The 18,032-nt window shown below is 37.1% G+C and overlaps 1 protein-coding gene across 1 annotated transcript; it reads right to left on the bottom strand.

Moving 5' to 3' along the window:
* Positions 1-10,151: 10,151 nt before the first annotated feature.
* On the bottom strand, positions 10,152-17,716 carry LOC119796309 (3-mercaptopyruvate sulfurtransferase-like). The gene is made up of 2 exons (XM_038304807.1): positions 17,026-17,716; positions 10,152-10,744 (listed from the first exon to the last, which is right to left on the bottom strand). Exons 1-2 carry the CDS (start codon positions 17,603-17,605, stop codon positions 10,446-10,448), a joined length of 879 nt encoding a protein of 292 aa, XP_038160735.1. The 5' UTR covers positions 17,606-17,716; the 3' UTR covers positions 10,152-10,445.
* Positions 17,717-18,032: the final 316 nt, after the last annotated feature.

The following is an 18,032-nucleotide window of genomic DNA, read 5'->3' on the forward strand; positions in this document are numbered from 1 at the left end:
ATTTTTTTTTCAAGCCCTTTCCAGAATAAACAACCAGGGATGGTGAGGCCCCCCGCATTCCACAAGCTGTCTGTGAGAGCTTATCTTGTGTTTTATGACTTTAGGAATTCTAGATGCCAGGACAAGCTTCCGCCTTTCTTGTTAAAACAAAGAAGCAAAATGACCCCAGATGTTTGCAGTAAATAAGGGAAGCCCTAGCAGTGTCAGAGATGGCTTTTGGTTGGAGGACCGAGGGCCAGCCCTTTTTGAATGGATTAGATACAAGAGGATAAAGCTTTCTAAAAGAAGAAAAAGATCAGATTTTGCTCTTGCAAACTCTCCAAAGATGTCTTTAACGTCTTTGCTTTCTTTCCTCCTATGTCAGGTAATGGAATGTATGTCTCTGTTGTTCTGCAGTTTCTGGTGTAGGTTTGTGCATTGTCTTATTTCTAAGTTTATGCATGTCTTATATTGGATTAAAACTCTGTAATTCTGTGATGTCAACACGCCTTGCTGATTTTCATATTACCAAACGCAGCTCGCCGGGTGGACCTGGAGAGGGAAGAAAATGAAAAGCCAACCTTTTTCCAAAGTTAACTATGTTAGAATATTTTCTTCCTTTAGACTAGTTAATGACTTAAATTGTGATAATCAAATTGATTTATGTTGCCTTACAGAAACTTGGCTGCAGCAAGAGGATTATGTGAGCAAAAATGAGGAAACTCCTTCTAGTTATTTAAATGTTCACATATCCAGAAATTCTGGGCGAGGAGGAGGAGTAGCAACAATCTTTCAGTCTGACTTACTGATTACTCCAAAGGCAGTTAATAACTACAACTCTTTTGAACATTTAACCCTTAATCCCTTATCCAAATTGCAAAGCAAGAAAACCTCTTATTTTTGCTACTTTGTATCGCCCACCAGCTTCCTGTTAAATCCAGAATACAATTTGAAATTCTCCTTCTCACATAAAAAGCGTTAAATGGCCAAGCTCCATCTTATATCAGAGATATAATTGTTCCCTATGTTCCTAACAGAGCACCTCACTCTCGATCTGCAGGTTTATTAGTGGTTCATAGAATTTGTAAAAGTAGAATGGGAGGCTGATCTTTTAGTTATCAGACTCCTGTGGAACCAATTATTGTACCAGTTTTAGTCCACGAGAAGACACCCTGCCTACTTTTAAAGGTAGGCTTAAAGCTTTCCTTTTTGATTAAGCTAATATTAAGAGTTGCTCAGGTTATCCTGATGTATCTCTATAGTTATGCTGCTATAGGCTTAGACTTCTGGAGGACATAGGGACCCCTATTTCATCATTCTGCTTCATTCTATCTCTATTCCCTGTCATGATCTGCCCTGATAGCCCACCTAAATCCCTCATGCCTTTCACCTGCTTAACTCTCTCCAGCTCCCAATTGTCACTCATCTCATCCACCTGCAGGTTTCCCTTATATTGGGCTCAGTTCCAGCTATCAGGGCTGGTCATTGTTTGTTTGCTGTTTGTTTGTTCCCTGTTTGATTTCTGTTTCTCCGGTCGGTCAGTTTTAGTTAGTTCAAGGGTTATTGTCCCTTTTCCAGTGAGGAGTTTATTCTTAAGCCAGTGTCCTCAGGCAAGTTATTTCCCTTACCAGTGGTGAGAGCGTTTCAGCATTTCACTAGTGATTCTGTTTTCCTGATTCCGTTCCCTCTCATCCACTGGCCCTGTCTGGTCTGCTCGCCTGAGCCTCTGTTAGACTCCTGCTGGATTTTGCCTCAAAGGTGCATTTTTCTGTCTAAACTGGATGCTCACCACACCGGACCCTGGACCTTGAAAGAATAATTTATCCTTTATGGTACGCCAGCATTCATAACATGTAGGCGAATCACTGTCGAAGTGTGTATGAGAATAAATTATGAACAGTCTAGTTTGTGCCTTCAACTCGTTGCCCATAGTAAGACCATACTTGGAATACAAAACCGAATATCTTCAGAACAGCTCCAAATGACACAAAACTAATATGGGTAAGTAGAACATGATGTAATAACGTAAAATCAAGGGGTCAATGTAAAAAAAAAGGTGTTCCCCTTTAAACATACACCTCCATTCGGTGTATTTGTATGTAATTCGCCTCTTTTGATTGGACAACAATTCAGTCTGTGAAGAAAATTGTCTTTATAGCAAGAAAAGAGAGCAATGGATACTGGTACTGTAAGTCAATAATTACATAAAGAATATGTTTACACAAACTATAAATACATTTGAAGAACTGTCCTGTTAAGTTCACCTACTACGTTATGAACACCATAACTCTGACCTTTAACTAGCTTCTTACTTCCTCCTTTCATGACTTCAAAATGTCTTTGCTGGACTTATAGTTGGCAAGAAAGAAGTTGGCTGTTCCATGTTTAAAAGTAGGGTTTGTTTGCAATGCAATGCAAATTTTAACATGTAGGCAACTTTTTGATGGATATGCAGCTTCATGTCAGGGACGGTTGTTCACATGTGAGTAAAAAAAGCACATTCAGGTTTGGGGTTTTTTTTTTGTTGCGTAAATGTGTAATGCAAAATGAGTCAATGCTTCTCAGTGACGTGTCCTTCCCTTGAAGCTGATAGGGGATAGATTAAGTGTAAAACTCAGACTAAAAAAAAGAGTCCAAAAATAAAACGGAACAGGAAATAAAGAAGGAAGCTCAGCTGAATTAATGTGAACTTTATCACATTGCTCAACTTTGTGATATTCTTTCACTGAAAAAAAAAAATCATAATGACTTTTTAAAACCACCCTTTGTCCAGAATCCGGTTGTGGAACAATCCAACGAGGGAAATTATCTAATGGTCTGGCTCATGTGTGACAATCCCACAAGCTTCAACAGAAAACAACTGTACACATGTCCATCCATCCATCCATCCATCCATCCATCCATCCATCCCTCCCTCCCTCTGGGGAGTTGTGTTGCCCTGATAACAAGAATGAGGAGAATGAAGGTGCTTGTGCAATTAATGTAGAGGAACTTTGATTTAATCTAAAAGCATTTTTTTTTTTCAATTTGTACATTCTAGTGATTCCTAGATTTGAGAATGTATTTAGCTATGGGAAATAATGTCAAGGGATGGATGACGCTGCAATGACTAAAACATCCACCAATAAGTTGGTCATGGATCTGAAAACCCCTTTTTTGTGACAACCAACAGAGAGTTTAAACTATTTTCTAAATAGATATTAGCAGCAGGGCTTCAAGTTCTTCAATGGCATCTCTTTACTAAACAATTGCTGTACCTGTCAACATACAGAGTGAAGAATTGGTCCAATTTGTTTGTTGATAGAATAAGACATAGTGTCATGGTTTTGGTTATATTGTTCTTTACTTTGCTCTATGTTTCCTAGTTTTATTGGTTTAATTCCTTTTTTGTTGTATTTTCTAGATTTATGTTAGTTCTCACGTTTTTCTGTTGTCCTCTGTTGCCCTCTTGTGTGTGTGTGTGTTCCTTTCCCCTTGCTCTCTCGTTGTCTCCTCACACCTGCTTCTTGTCAGCTCGTTAGCCCTCCCTTTGTCTGTCAGCTACATATACTCTCCCTCTGCAGTCACTCCTTGTTGGTTCCTTGTTGTTCCTGGTCAACCCAGTCTCATGGGAAAATGTACCCCCACTACGTTGGTCCACACTGCAAAACGTAGTGGAGGTACATTAATGGCCATTTTTTTGTGGTACTGTTACGTTTCTTCTACCTATACGCTTTCTATTGTTTTACGTCCTAGTCACGTGACTTTCAAGATTCCAGCTGGGAGAAGAAAAAAATATATATAGATGGCCGACATTCGCTCATTTTTTGTGGAAAGATTAATAACTTGAGTTTGTTTTTGCATTAAAATGAGTTTTGATTACATTTCTAGTGAGAAATGTATAGTTTGTTGCCAGAATATTTACTCAGGGAATGTACATATTCACTTGCTTGTTCGTTTCTTGCAAAGATTTTTCAAGATAATGTGAAACTGTAACATTTTGGTATAAACATGGCTGAGATTTCTCTAACTTTTAGTGGGAAAATCAATAATTTCAATCAGTTTCTGCATTTAAATGGGTTTTGATCAAATTTATAGCGAGAAGTGTAGGGTTTATTTACATAATATTTACTTAGTGAACATACATAATCACCCGCTTGCTAGTTTTTGCTACGTTTTTCGGATCTCGTCAGGATTATGTGAAATTGCAACGTTTTGGCTGCTACACATCGCCTAGCATTTAGCTGCCGCCCCGATTCAACATTGAATCCTTTGTGATTTAACTCCATCTGACGGATCAAACCCTCGCCACTGCGTGTGTTGCGTCTGAAGTTGATTTTCAGATGCATTACGTCGTGGCATACGGGAGAAACTAATTAAACTAGTTTAAAAAAAAGGATCATGGGTTAAGATCGGATGTGTTTTATTTGGAAATCTACCGGATCCTTTGTGCATTTCACTTCCTGTTTGGTGCGATCTCATTGATGGGTTTTGACCAGATTTTGACCAAAGAGGAACTAAAAAAAAAATAAAAAACAATTTAAATACACAACCAGCATATCTGGAATGAATGACAGAGAGCATACATAATCACCCGCTTGCTAGTTTTTGCTACGTTTTTCGGATCTCGTCAGGATTATGTGAAATTGCAACGTTTTGGCTGCTACCCATCGCCTAGCATTTAGCTGCCGCCCCGATTCAACATTGAATCCTTTGTGATTTAACTCCATCTGACGGATCAAACCCTCGCCACTGCGGCGTTGCGTCTGAGGTTGATTTTCAGATGCATTACGTCGTGGCATACGGGAGAAACTAATTAAACTAGTTTAAAAAAAGGATCATGGGTTAAGATCGGATGTGTTTTATTTGGAAATCTACCGGATCCTTTGTGCAATTAACTTCCTGTTTGGTGCGATCTCATTGATGGGTTTTGACCAGATTTTGACCAAAGAGGAACTAAAAAAACAAAAAAAACAATTTGAATACACAACCAGCATATCTGGAATCAGTGACAGAGAGCGACTGGGACCAGAAGTTTATTAATTTCTCCCCACTGATTTCCATTCAAAATGTTTTCGATCCCACCGGGCTCTAGGGAAGGGGCGGGCATACCGCCACCTACTGTTCATGAGTGTGTAGCAACATTGTTTTACATCTATTAAATTCTATTTTTTAATTTTGTATTCTGAAGATAAATAAATAATGCTTTCCTTAATCTATAAATATCTTTTATATTTCCTTTATTTCCCAATAATCCTTTAAGACTCCATTCTTGGCCTGTCCTTTCAACTCTTTTCAATTCTTCCTTTCAGGTTCATATGTTTTGCAGTTCATCAATACATCTGCATTTTCTATCTCTCCACATCCTTCACATTTATCATTATTTTTCCTCCCTATTAAGTATAAATTGTCATTTAAATAAGTATGACCTACTCTTAATCTGATCATTATTATTTCTTCCCTTCGGTTTCTCTCATTAATATTTCTATTTAATACTGACTTTTGTACTTTATATAACCTTCTTCCTTTTTATCTTCATTCCACCTTTTTTTTTGCCATTTTTCAATTTCTTTCCTCTTAATAAATGATTTTCCTTCCCCTTTCCCTAAAGGAATTGTAATTGCTATTTGTCTACATTTCATTCCAGCTAACTTTCCATTAATTAGCTTGAAAACAGCACTTTGTAGGCACCCAGTTTCTCTAACAATGGCCCTTTTTGGGTTACCCTCCATGCATTGGGTGTCAGTTCAGTGGCAGTTCCAGAACATTTTCATAGGGTTGACCAGGCAGCACAATAATGTGCATGTGGCCAAAAAGTAATAGGGATCAAATTCGGTTCAGAGTCAAGCTATTGGGATCAGGCATCAGGTTCAATTTGCATATTTTCCTAGCCAAAACAAGGATTTGTTGGGCTACTGTAATTTTGAATTGAAAAACGTCCTGAATGGGAAGTCTTCAAACTTGAAAAACAAAGTCCAAAGTTTTTTTTTTTTTTGGAATGATTATGACCTGGATGTCTAAGAATCTTCACCAGCTTATCAGGGAAATGAATGCCCACAATGTCTATATTCTCCAAAAGAGAATAACAGAACAGACCTTCATGAGGCCCTTGTTAAAGCTATGCATATATTTATGCATCTATGCTCTTCAAATAACTTTCTGGTTCGACGCAACATTTACATTAAATGGGTTGAGAGGTTGTTCTTTACCAGTAAATACATAAAAGATTCCCAGATGACTGCCGATACAAACTCTCCCCTATAAAACCTGAAACTAATTCTTATAAGAGAGTAAAATCTGTATTAGTCTTCATTAAATGTAGCATATTGTTGTAAATAATCGATTGCTTTATTTTTGGTGACAGCTTTTGGTCAATATGCTAACCTTAAAAGGTCAAAGTGGGAAAATGTAGTAGTAGTAGACAAATTAGCAATTAGAGGAGGCAATAACAATTACAATTCCTTTAGGGAAAGGAAAATCATTTATTAAGAGGAAAGAAATTGAAAAATGGCAAAAAAAGGTGGAATGAAGATAAAAATGAAGAAGGTTATATAAAGTACAAAAATCAGTATTAAATAGAAATATTAATGAGAGAAACCGAAGGGAAGAAATAATAATGATCAGATTAAGAGTAGGTCATACTTATTTAAATGACAATTTATACTTAATAGGGAGGAAAAATAATGATAAATATGAAGGATGTGGAGAGAATGGAGAGTGGAGTGGAGAAAATGCAGATGTATTGATGAACTGCAAAACATATGAACCTGAAAGGAAGAAATTGAAAAGAGGACAGGCCAAGAATGGAGTCTTAAAGGATTATTGGGAAATAAAGGAAATATAAAAGATATTTATAGATTAAGGAAAGCATTATTTATTTATCTTCAGAATGCTAAATTAAAAAATAGAATTTAATAGATGTAAAACAATGTTGCTACACACTCATGAACAGTAGGTGGCGGTATGCCCGCCCCTTCCCTAGAGCCCGGTGGGAGCGAAAACATTTTGAATGGAAATCAGTGGGGAGAAATTAATAAACTTCTGGTCCCAGTCGCTCTCTGTCACTGATTCCAGATATGCTGGTTGTGTATTCAATTTTTTTTTTTTTTTTTTTTTTTTTTTTTTTAAGTTCCTCTTTGGTCAAAATCTGGTCAAAACCCATCAATGAGATCGCACCAAACAGGAAGTTAATTGCACAAAGGATCCGGTAGATTTCCAAATAAAACACATCCGATCTTAACCCATGATCCTTTTTTTAACTAGTTTAATTAGTTTCTCCCGTATGCCACGACGTAATGCATTGATCTGAAAATCCACCTCAGACGCAACGCACGCAGTGGCGAGGGTTTGATCCGTCAGATGGAGTTAAATCACAAAGAATTCAATGTTGAATCGGGGCGGCAGCTAAATGCTAGGCGATGGGTAGCAGCCAAAACGTTGCAATTTCACATAATCCTGACGAGATCCGAAAAACCGCAGCAAAAACTAGCAAGCGGGTGATTATGTATGCTCTCTGTCATTGATTCCAGATATGCTGGTTGTGTATTTAAATTGTTTTTTATTTTTTTTTTTAGTTCCTCTTTGGTCAAAATCTGGTCAAAACCCATCAATGAGATCGCACCAAACAGGAAGTGAAATGCACAAAGGATCCGGTAGATTTCCAAATAAAACACATCCGATCTTAACCCATGATCCTTGTTTTAAACTAGTTTAATTAGTTTCTCCCGTATGCCACGACGTAATGCATTGATCTGAAAATCAACCTCAGACGCAACGCACGCAGTGGCGAGGGTTTGATCCATCAGATGGAGTTAAATCACAAAGAATTCAATGTTGAATCGGGGCGGCAGCTAAATGCTAGGCGATGTGTAGCAGCCAAAACGTTGCAATTTCACATAATCCTGACGAGATCCGAAAAATGTAGCAAAAACTAGCAAGCGGGTGATTATGTATGTTCACTAAGTAAATATTATGTAAATAAACCCTACACTTCTCGCTATAAATGTGATCAAAACCCATTTAAATGCAGAAACTGATTGAAATTATTGATTTTCCCACTAAAAGTTAGAGAAATCTCAGCCATGTTTATACCAAAATGTTACAGTTTCACATTATCTTGAAAAATCTTTGCAAGAAACGAACAAGCAAGTGAATATGTACATTCCCTGAGTAAATATTCTGGCAACAAACTATACATTTCTCACTAGAAATGTAATCAAAACTCATTTTAATGCAAAAACAAACTCAAGTTATTAATCTTTCCACAAAAAATGAGCGAATGTCGGCCATCTATATATATTTTTTTCTTCTCCCAGCTGGAATCTTGAAAGTCACGTGACTAGGACGTAAAACAATAGAAAGCGTATAGGTAGAAGAAACATAACAGTACCACAAAAAAATGGCCATTAATGTACCTCCACTACGTTTTGCAGTGTGGACCAACGTAGTGGGGGTACATTTTCCCATGAGACTGGGTTGTCCTGGTCCTGTTGTCGCCGTTGTCCACTCACCTCCTCTCTCCCTGGCTCCTTGTGGGTGTTTCCCTTGATGTCTCTGTGGTTCTGGTCTGAGTTACATTTTAGTTGGATTTTTGGATTTTGCCTCTGTTATTAGTGTTTTCATTAAAACTACAAGAATTCACCTCAGCCTCTCTGCCTCTGCATTTTGGGTCCTCGTAACTACAACCAAGACGTGACATAGGGTGGCAATGCTTCAAAGAAACTCTGTCAGGAGATCTAAAAAAACAAATGAGAGGAAAATAAGGATGATCTTAAGTCAATGGACTGTCATAGGTCATTCAAAACCACCAAAAAGTTGCTAAATATTATCAGAGGGTATTATCATGCAGATACACCCTTCCTCAGACAAAAGCAGCCTACAGCCTAAGAAGCTGCAGATCAGATAATATAATCCTCCCTCACAACACAATGTGATGACGGAAATCTAACAAAAAAAAGAATAAAAAGAGCTGCATAATGTATCTCAGAAGTATTGCTGCAAATTCTCTGCACATGATATGCATATTTTATGAAACTGAGTGGACTGTGCAGATGAAGGCTAATTGCTCAAGTATGGCAACAATATATTTTGTAACATTTTCTTGGGTTTAGTTTGCTACAAACTCAAGTCAAAAATTATATTTTCACTATTTACTTATTTTTCTAGTTCTAGGTTATATCATTTTGGGACATTCTTCTAATATTCTGCAGCCCTAGAATTAATGGGTACAAAATGTTCCTCATTTCAGTCCTATACACATTTCACAAATATATGCAAAATTATCTTTGGGCTGCACAGTTTCGCAATGGGTAGTGCTGTTGCCTTGCAGCAAGAATGGGTTTGATTCTTGACCCGGGGCATTTCGGCATAGACTTTGCATGTTCTCCCTGTGCATCTGTGGGTTCTCTCCAGGTACTCCAGTTTCCTCCCACAATCCATAAACATGACTGTTAGGTTTGTTGGCTTCTCTAAATTAGGTGAGTGCGTGAATATACATGGTTATGTGTCTTTGTGTGTCTCTGTGTTGCCCTGTGACCTGTCCAGGGTGTACCTCGCCTCTTTCCCGGGGAAAGGCACCGGCCACCCTGTAAAGCTGACAAGGACCAATCGGGAGAAGATGGATGGATGAATAAATAGATGGATGGATTATTAACTTTCTGAGAGTTTTGTACATTACATTGATTAATAAATTGTTGCATTTTTTTCTTGTTTATTTAATTCTGCGAAATAATTTTACCCTGAATGTACAAATTGTAAAATAATAATCTAACAAATAAAATACTCAAAAACCTAAATATGTACAACATAGATTGTATAATCTAGAATGTAATACAGGTTATGTCTTTATTTACTTTAGTTGTTTATTTTTCTGTGACTGATTTATAGATGTTCTGCTTTTACAGTGCAAAGACAGTTTCAGCAGTTTACTTTTTTCCTTATGTGCACCAGATGAATTTCTTACTGGAAATACCTTACACTGAAAAAAAACACTCCACAAGCTCTATATGTGCAAATTATCACTGAGAACGAACATATTGTGGGTCAGTTGCACTTTTTAGCGAAGGCTGCAGGCTAAAGTTTGGATCAATGCTGCTTGTTTTCTACAAGCTCAAAGGTCAAAAGAACTAACATCAAAACAGGTTAAATGTAAACATGTAGTTTATTTTCCAACAGTAAACAAACTGAATAAACAGTTTAGTCTTCATATATTAGTTTTTACTAACATATACATTTTGTGAAAAACATACATGACACATTTGGATAGGGGATGAACGAACAAAGACAGAATGTGGTGTGAAGGTGTCCAGTGTTTCATAGCCAATGAAAGACCTTCTTTGATACCTCAGAAAACTAACAAAGACTCTTTATTTCAATGTCTCTATGACAGACTGATACCTGGTTGTAACTTTATATCTTCCAGTGCAAAATGCTGTAATTGTAATCTGGTCTCCGTCTGGTCTGGTTCCACACCGTGTCTTCTCAGTTGATTACAAATGCTTCCCCCTGCCTTCGGATATGACATACTCTGGAAGGGCACGGGTGTACCACTCGGACCATGCACCGTCGTACACGGACACACCCGGATGTCCACACTCATGGGCTGCTAAAGCCAGAGTGCAGGCCGTCACGCCTGAACCACACGACACACAGATGGGACGGCTGAGGTCCACTCCAGCACGGATGAAGAGCTCCTGGAGCTTGTCCTTAGGCAGGAAATGTCCAGAGTCGGACAAGGATGAGTGAAAGGGAATGCTGAAAGAACCAGGGATGTGGCCAGGCTCCGTGTCTGTTAATCAGAAAGAAAAAAGAAAGTGTTGGATCAAATCTTTTATTCTCTAAAACATCTAAGAGGATTTTCTATACCTAAAATGTTGATCATTGCTAAAATGAGACATGAATCTCGATTTTGCTTCAGCCTAAGAGAAACAGAAGGGGTAATGTATGACATTTAAAAAGGCAGTGGAAAATACAGATTTGGTTGCAACACCAACGATTTAGTCTAATTAACTGGTAAGTAAAACAAGGCATACACAACATAAAACATTTACTCTAACACTTTAAAATTTATTATTTTCTAATAAATTTAGAAGATGTTCTTAAATATGTCTTCTGTCCTACTTGTTAGGAGAAGGGTCCAACTGAGAACCTTACAGGATTAGTGTCATCAAGATATGTTTGTGATTGCAGAAAAAAAAGACTTGTTGCCACATTTTCCTAGTTCCATTTGTGTGAAATATAATTAAAAGCCATTTTCTAGTGAGGATTAAATTAGAACATGGCCAATCTTTATTCCCAAACTGGCTGTAATCAGACAGCTCCATTAGGTCCATTGCTCATTAAACCCTCCTCTCAGCATTTTGAAGGTTTGCCCCATCTAAACAAATGACATTCTATATGTTGTGCTCCTGACTTTTAAGGGGAAAGACCAAACCATGGTGAAATCCAAAGAGCTGGCTGAAGCCTTCAGAAAGAAAGACTGTAGATGTGTTCTGGGATTTAAAAAGTACTTTCTAAAGGAAATGTTAAGTCACTCCACCAAATGAAAATAGGTCTAGATTTTATGTCTTAACAAATTCACCCTAAAAGCAGGCCACTGTTTTTGCCTCCGCTGAGGAGGTTATGTTTTTGGGAGCGTTTGTCTTTTTCTCTGCAAAAGATAATTTGAAATGTTATAAACAGATTTTAATGAAATTTTTACCAAAGGTGCACCTCAGTCTAAGAAACAATCCCGTACATTTTGGTTATGATCTGCATTATAATCCGGATACAGAATAATTTTTAATTTAACATTATTTGGAGGAACAAACAGTTACCCAGTAAACTAGAGAGTGGCAGCAGTGACTATTGGCAGCATCAGACTCAAGGAAGTGTAGAAGTATTATCCTACAGGCAAAAACACAAGAAAGGTGATCCATGCCTCACTCCAAGTTTCGATATGCTGATAAACAAGAAAGCAGAGTGAACAAAGAAGGTAAAAGCAGAAGATGTGCTATTGATCCAGACCGTGTGCAAGTTTTAGCTGTAGGTGTAAGCTGGGCAGAGATCTGCACTCCAATTTTCTAGTTTAAAAATGTAATGGTAGCTCTATTTTTTTTCCTAAGATAAGAAGAAATTATTAGTCTAAGCTGTGGCAGGTTTTGAAAACCTAAAGCATATCCTTCTTCTAGGCCCCCCGTTGACATTTATTCAGTTATATTTATTTACATAACATTTAGGGTGAAAATATTTTCAGCAGGAGTTTACTGCATTATACTTATTGCTTTTACTAGAGTAACATTGTGAGCTACTTCACTTTAAAAAGAACAAGATAAGTTAAGATAGACTTTATTGATCTCACAGTGGAGAAATTAACTTGTTACATCGGCTCAATAATCAAAAGAAGGTACCATAAGGAGGAAAGGTGCATAGGGTATATAAAGTATATACAGTATACACAGGGTTATAACACAGGGTATTAAATAGGTATTTATATATAGTTATTGCACAGGGTATTACATATAAATAGGTTTTAATAAACGGTGCAATAACTATACATATATATAACTAACAACGTTTGTTTAAACAAAAATGCACCAGAGAGAAACACACCTACAGTTTATGTTTAAGTGAGCCTTCTTTTCTGCACTCAAATGTTATCTACTGACTATTCCGTGTCATTTAAAGTTCAAGTGAACATAAACTTCATCTTGTTACTCGATAAGGATTGATTTAATACGTTTCCTGGTAATAAAATATACAAAAAATATATTTTGATCAATGTTTTTTTTCCTTTCTGTCTTATTGCGTAATTATCTATGTTATATTGATTTTTTTATCTTATCATTTGAAAAACCAGCAAAATAAAAAAATACTAAAATAAAACCAGCATTTGCACATAAATCTAATCTGTTATAATCTACATAGATTCAGTTACTAAGTACTTGAGTAGCCTGTTTACTCAATACTTTTAAACTCTTACTTGAGTAATTTCTTGGATATCTACTTTTTACTTATAATTGCGTAGACATATGATGACGTCGGGAGGTGGCGGTCTAGTGGTTAGTGAATAGAGCTTGGAATCCTGAGGTTCTGACTTTGAGCCCCACTTCCACAGACTGCCACTCTGGCTCTCTGAGCAAAACCCTTAACCCCACACGGCTCCCCAGGCGCCGCATGATGGCAGCCCACTGCTCCCTAAGGGGATGGGTTAAATGCTGAGGTATATTTTTCCAATGTGAGATCAATAAAGTTGCATCATATCATTATATTATATTATAGTGTTATTCAGTGCAATTTTGAGCGCCCTACCATCATCATTTGTAGGGCTGTGTACTTATGCATCAGTCATCTTGGCAGCGAAATTTTAATGCATTTGAAGCTTTTCAATGCTGTTTTGCTTAAATGAATATATGCTTTCAATCATACAGATAAAAAGAATAATGAATATGCCTCACTATATATGCATATATTCTGAGAAGATCAAAAAGGAGCATTTTTCAAAGTTAATTCCACAGATTTCTACAATAAAATGAACAATGAATGAAGCATGATTGTGGAAAAAAACGATATGGGCAGTTTTAGCAGACTTCAATCATGTAATAAGCATCAATAAATTCAGTGATAAAACTTGTTGGGAAGACTGTTACCATCTTATTTTAAAGATTTGTCCAGCAAGGGTTTGTGATTGTATGTAAATGTGTTTATCTTAGGTTAATGGTAGTATGTAAGAGCGAAGGTCACTGACTGTAGGAATAAATCAATAGATTTGCTTGTTTGAGCTTATCTACCTGCTCTCACATTTTTTTTCTTGTTATTTTGGCATTTTAACTAATTCTTACGTACCTTAAACTGGAAGATTTGAATCTGATGTAATTTCAGACATTAAGAAACAAGGTTGCAGCCAGCTAACTCACTGATTCATCTTGTGTGTAATCCATAAAGCTGTGTTTTACTGTTCCCATTATTGGCTAGCCCATTGCTGGTCCCAACTGTGACAGAATGGCATGTCTAGGGTTGTTACAGCACTGTTTATTTGGGCTATACTTTCCATATGGGTTTATTTCTCCTGCAAATAATATTCTTTTCATGAAATAAGTCAACAGAATAAAAATAAAGTGAAGTCATGTCCCATAAAATGCAATTCTTGTTGAAACAAATTCTTCTCACCAGATATAGTTTAAATAAATAATTGAACCTTATTAATCTCACATTGGAGAAATTTACCTCTGCAGTAGCCTGCCATTGTGCAGCTCCTGGAGAGCAGTGTGGGGTTAAGGGTCTTGCTAAGGGAGCCAGAGTGGCAGTCTGTGGAAGTGGGGCTACAACCCAGAACCTCTAGATTCCAAGCTTTATGCCCTAACCACTAGGCCGACACACCAAATCTTTTGGATTTACAGATACATTTCCATGAAGTACAATATAAGAACCTAAAATAACAAACAAAAAAAAACCTGTAGATTGTTGTTTATTAAAGACAGTAAAAAAAAAAAAAAACTTTAAATGGGTCAATATTATTAACAAAATGTAAAAAACTTTCCTTACTCCTTTTGCTGTTCCCCTGAAAAAAATCCAACACTTCAAATGCACTAAATACCAAATAATAACAATTTCCAGACCACTGCTTTTATATTTTCTGTATTTTTTTTAACACCTGATAAAAAAAAATTTATGCTGTAATAAACATTTAGAGCAAACCTTAACCTCACCTGACTATAGTACCTTCTTCCATATTTTTGGTTCTGTTTCCCTAATGGCTTGTAATAACAGGATGTGCTTTGGACACTTTCATCAGAAGCTTTCTGCTCATCCTACCTACCTCCAAAGAGACCATATTTGTAGAGAGCATAATCTAAAAGTTGTTCTGACAACAGATTTTGTCTTCCGAGCTGTGGGTCCCTTCAATTCAGTTGCAATGGAGTTTAGCCAGTTTGACTAATTAATGCCTTCCTTGGTCTGAGGGGGTTCAAAGCTTGATAGGTTGTTTTAAAACTGAATCCAGATATAAACTTGTCTACAGCGGTTACCTGCAATAGAGTACAGATGGTTGAATAGCACACTACACTTTTCAGACTCATTTGTAAAATAAAAACAATTCCATATTACAACCCTGCTGTCAGTCTAACAGAGCAAATACCAAATAAAATGCTTTGAAGGTTGTGTTGCAACAAAAAGTGAATAAGTTCCAGGAGTAGGCCTATGACTTCTTATTTTTTTATTCACATTGTCGCATCTTTGTCTTAAAACAGAAACTTCAAGCTTCAATTGTCATTAAACCGTCACAAGTACAGAGCAACAAAGTTCACTCTCTGCATTTAACCCATCCCCTTGGGGAGCAGTGGGCTGCCATTGTGCGGCTCCTGAGGAGCAGCGTGGGGTTAAGGGTCTTTGCTCAGGGACCCAGAGTGGCAGTCCGTGGGAGTGGATCTTGAACTCAGAACCTCTGGATTCCAAGCGAATGCTCTGACCACTAGGCCGCCACTCCCCTAACTGTTTGGTGTTTTAGACCTTTTTCGCCCACGAGACCCTTTATCCAAACTTTTCCAGTTAGGGTAAGATGACTAGAAAATATAAAACCAATGTCTAACTGGAATTGTGACATGAACAGAAATTATAACTATTCTAATGAGACACTTGTTTTACACTTGGTATTTTAGTGCACCAGGATATCAAAAGTAGAATGTAGAGCTGAAAAACTAGATAAAGAGTGGTTTTGAAATGCACACTACCAGAGGTGTCAAGTAACAAAGTACAAATACTTATTTATTGTACTTAAGTACACTTTTTAGGTATCTATACTTTACTCCATTACTTATTTTTCTTCCTACTTCTGACTTCTACTCATTACATTTCCACACAAGTATCTGCTTTTTCTATTCCTTACATTTTTAAAACAAATGTTACTCGTTCCTCTTGGCTTCGGTTTAATGTTTATAAATAATTATTTTAGGGATGCACGATATTGGGATTTTGGCCGATTTCCGATATGTCGATATTTTAAAACTCATGTAGCCGATAACCGATATCGATACTGATGTTAAAACTGGACAAAAATAAGTAGTCATTAAAAATAGCAGTTTTGTTATCCATTTCTGACCCTTTGAAAAATAATATACTCAAATATATTATCATATGCTGATTTTAAAAACGCGGAATCGATATACTTTACTTTCAAAATCTCGTGAAATTTCATCGTTCTGTTACAAACTCTCGTGATATTTTGTAAATTCTTGTGAGATTTTGTTAGTAAAATAGATCGATACCGCGTCAATACATCAACATATAAAAATATGGCAAAATTTTGTGAATTTTCGGAGGATTTCGTAGCATAACAATGACATATAGCAATATTTCATTAGTAAAAGAGATTGATATGGTGTTTTTAAATGGCAATATATGTTATATGAAGATATTGTGATATTTTAATGTATCAATATTTTTTCCCTCGTCTTTATAAGTTTTTAAGTCTGTAAAAAATAAGTTTTTGAGGAAGAAGAAGAAGAAGTATTTTGGGGTTTTTTTTAGACTTTAGAAACTCAGAAGCTGATCAAATATCGGGTTAAATATGAGATGGCTGCTCACACTGAGCCTGGTTCTGCAGGATGTTTCTTCCTATTAAAAGGGAGTTTTTCCTCTCCACTGTCGCTACAAGCATGCTTAGTGTGAGGGATTGCATCTGAGTCAATGAGTCGATGCAATCAACTGGCTTTCCTTAGATAGAAAACTCTTAATCAATTTGACTATATGATCTGGTGAATTGTAAACTGCCTTGAGATGACATGTGTTGTGATTTGGTGCTATATAAATAAACTGAATTGAATTGAAAATGTAAGAAATAGAAAGTACAGATATTTGTGTGAAAATGTAATGAGTAGAAGTCTGAAGTAGGAAGAAAAATAAGTAATGGAGTAAAGATTATATACCTAAAAAGTGTACTTAATGAAAGTAACGAAGTATTTTACTTTGTTACTTGACACCGCAGCTGGTATTTAACAAGCCAAGGTGACAATGGAGGACACGGTCACCTTGTCTTAAAATTGTTGCCCTGCTCTCCCTGAGTTAAAAGTAACTTTGGATAAAAATCTTACTCACTATCTCTGGGTTCAGGCTCCAGTCCCCTGAATCTTCCTGCGGGCCTGGCATCCACCACCTGGAACTCCTTAGTGTCCAGGTTATCCAGCAGATCCTCGTAGGTTTTAATCCCAGAGCTCTTCAAATGGGCCTTAAACTCGGCGGGAGGGGGTCTGACATAGCTGTTACTCACAGGTCGACCCTCTAGTTCCCAGTTCCTGAACCCCCCATTTAGCAGAGACACTGCGTTGTGGCCAAACACCCGGAACATCCACCAGACGCGCGGTGCTGAGAACGCACCATAATCGCTGCAGTCGTATACAACCACATGCGTGTCGTTTTCTATTCCTAAATTCCCAACATAATCTGCGAAAACTTTCTCAGACGGCAGCATGTGGTCCAGAGGAGAAGTTTTATCGCAGCATTGGTCTATGTCAAAGAAAGCTGCCCCGGGAATGTGCCTTATCTGGAACTCGCTTTTGGCGTTTCTCTGCAGTTTTGGCAAATACCAAGAACTGTCCAAGATGCGCATTTTCCCCCGAGTCTTCAATGCGTCCGCGAGCCATTTAGTGCTGATCAGAGCTCCAGCTTGCACCGCCATGATCGGTGCTGAAAAGAAAAGTGGATTAAAAGCTGGCTTCCCTCACAAAGGTTGAACACAGCAGAGGGATCGAAGGTAACAGAGTGTAAACAAAGACGTCAGTTCAGCTTAGAGCGAAGGGCTCATTGTTCTACATTAATTCTAATAGCTAAAAAAAGTTCATCCAAACAAATGGTGACAAAAATATTAATCAGATTAATCATTGCATAGAACATCTGCATTGAAAGTATTTCAATTTGACCTAATTATACACCTAGATTAGTAGACCTAATTATAATTCTGACATTCCTGTGATTTATGCATATTATTCACCTCTTTTCATTTACATTTTCGAATAATCGTGAGGAACAGCTTCTGCATCATTAGTGATATTATGCTATTATGTCTTCCTTAATATTATTAGTAGGTAGGTGGGAGCGTTGTTATT

This window comes from Cyprinodon tularosa, unplaced genomic scaffold, assembly GCF_016077235.1.
Source record: "Cyprinodon tularosa strain WSP-4 unplaced genomic scaffold, ASM1607723v1 ctg542, whole genome shotgun sequence".
Lineage (NCBI taxonomy): Eukaryota > Metazoa > Chordata > Actinopteri > Cyprinodontiformes > Cyprinodontidae > Cyprinodon > Cyprinodon tularosa.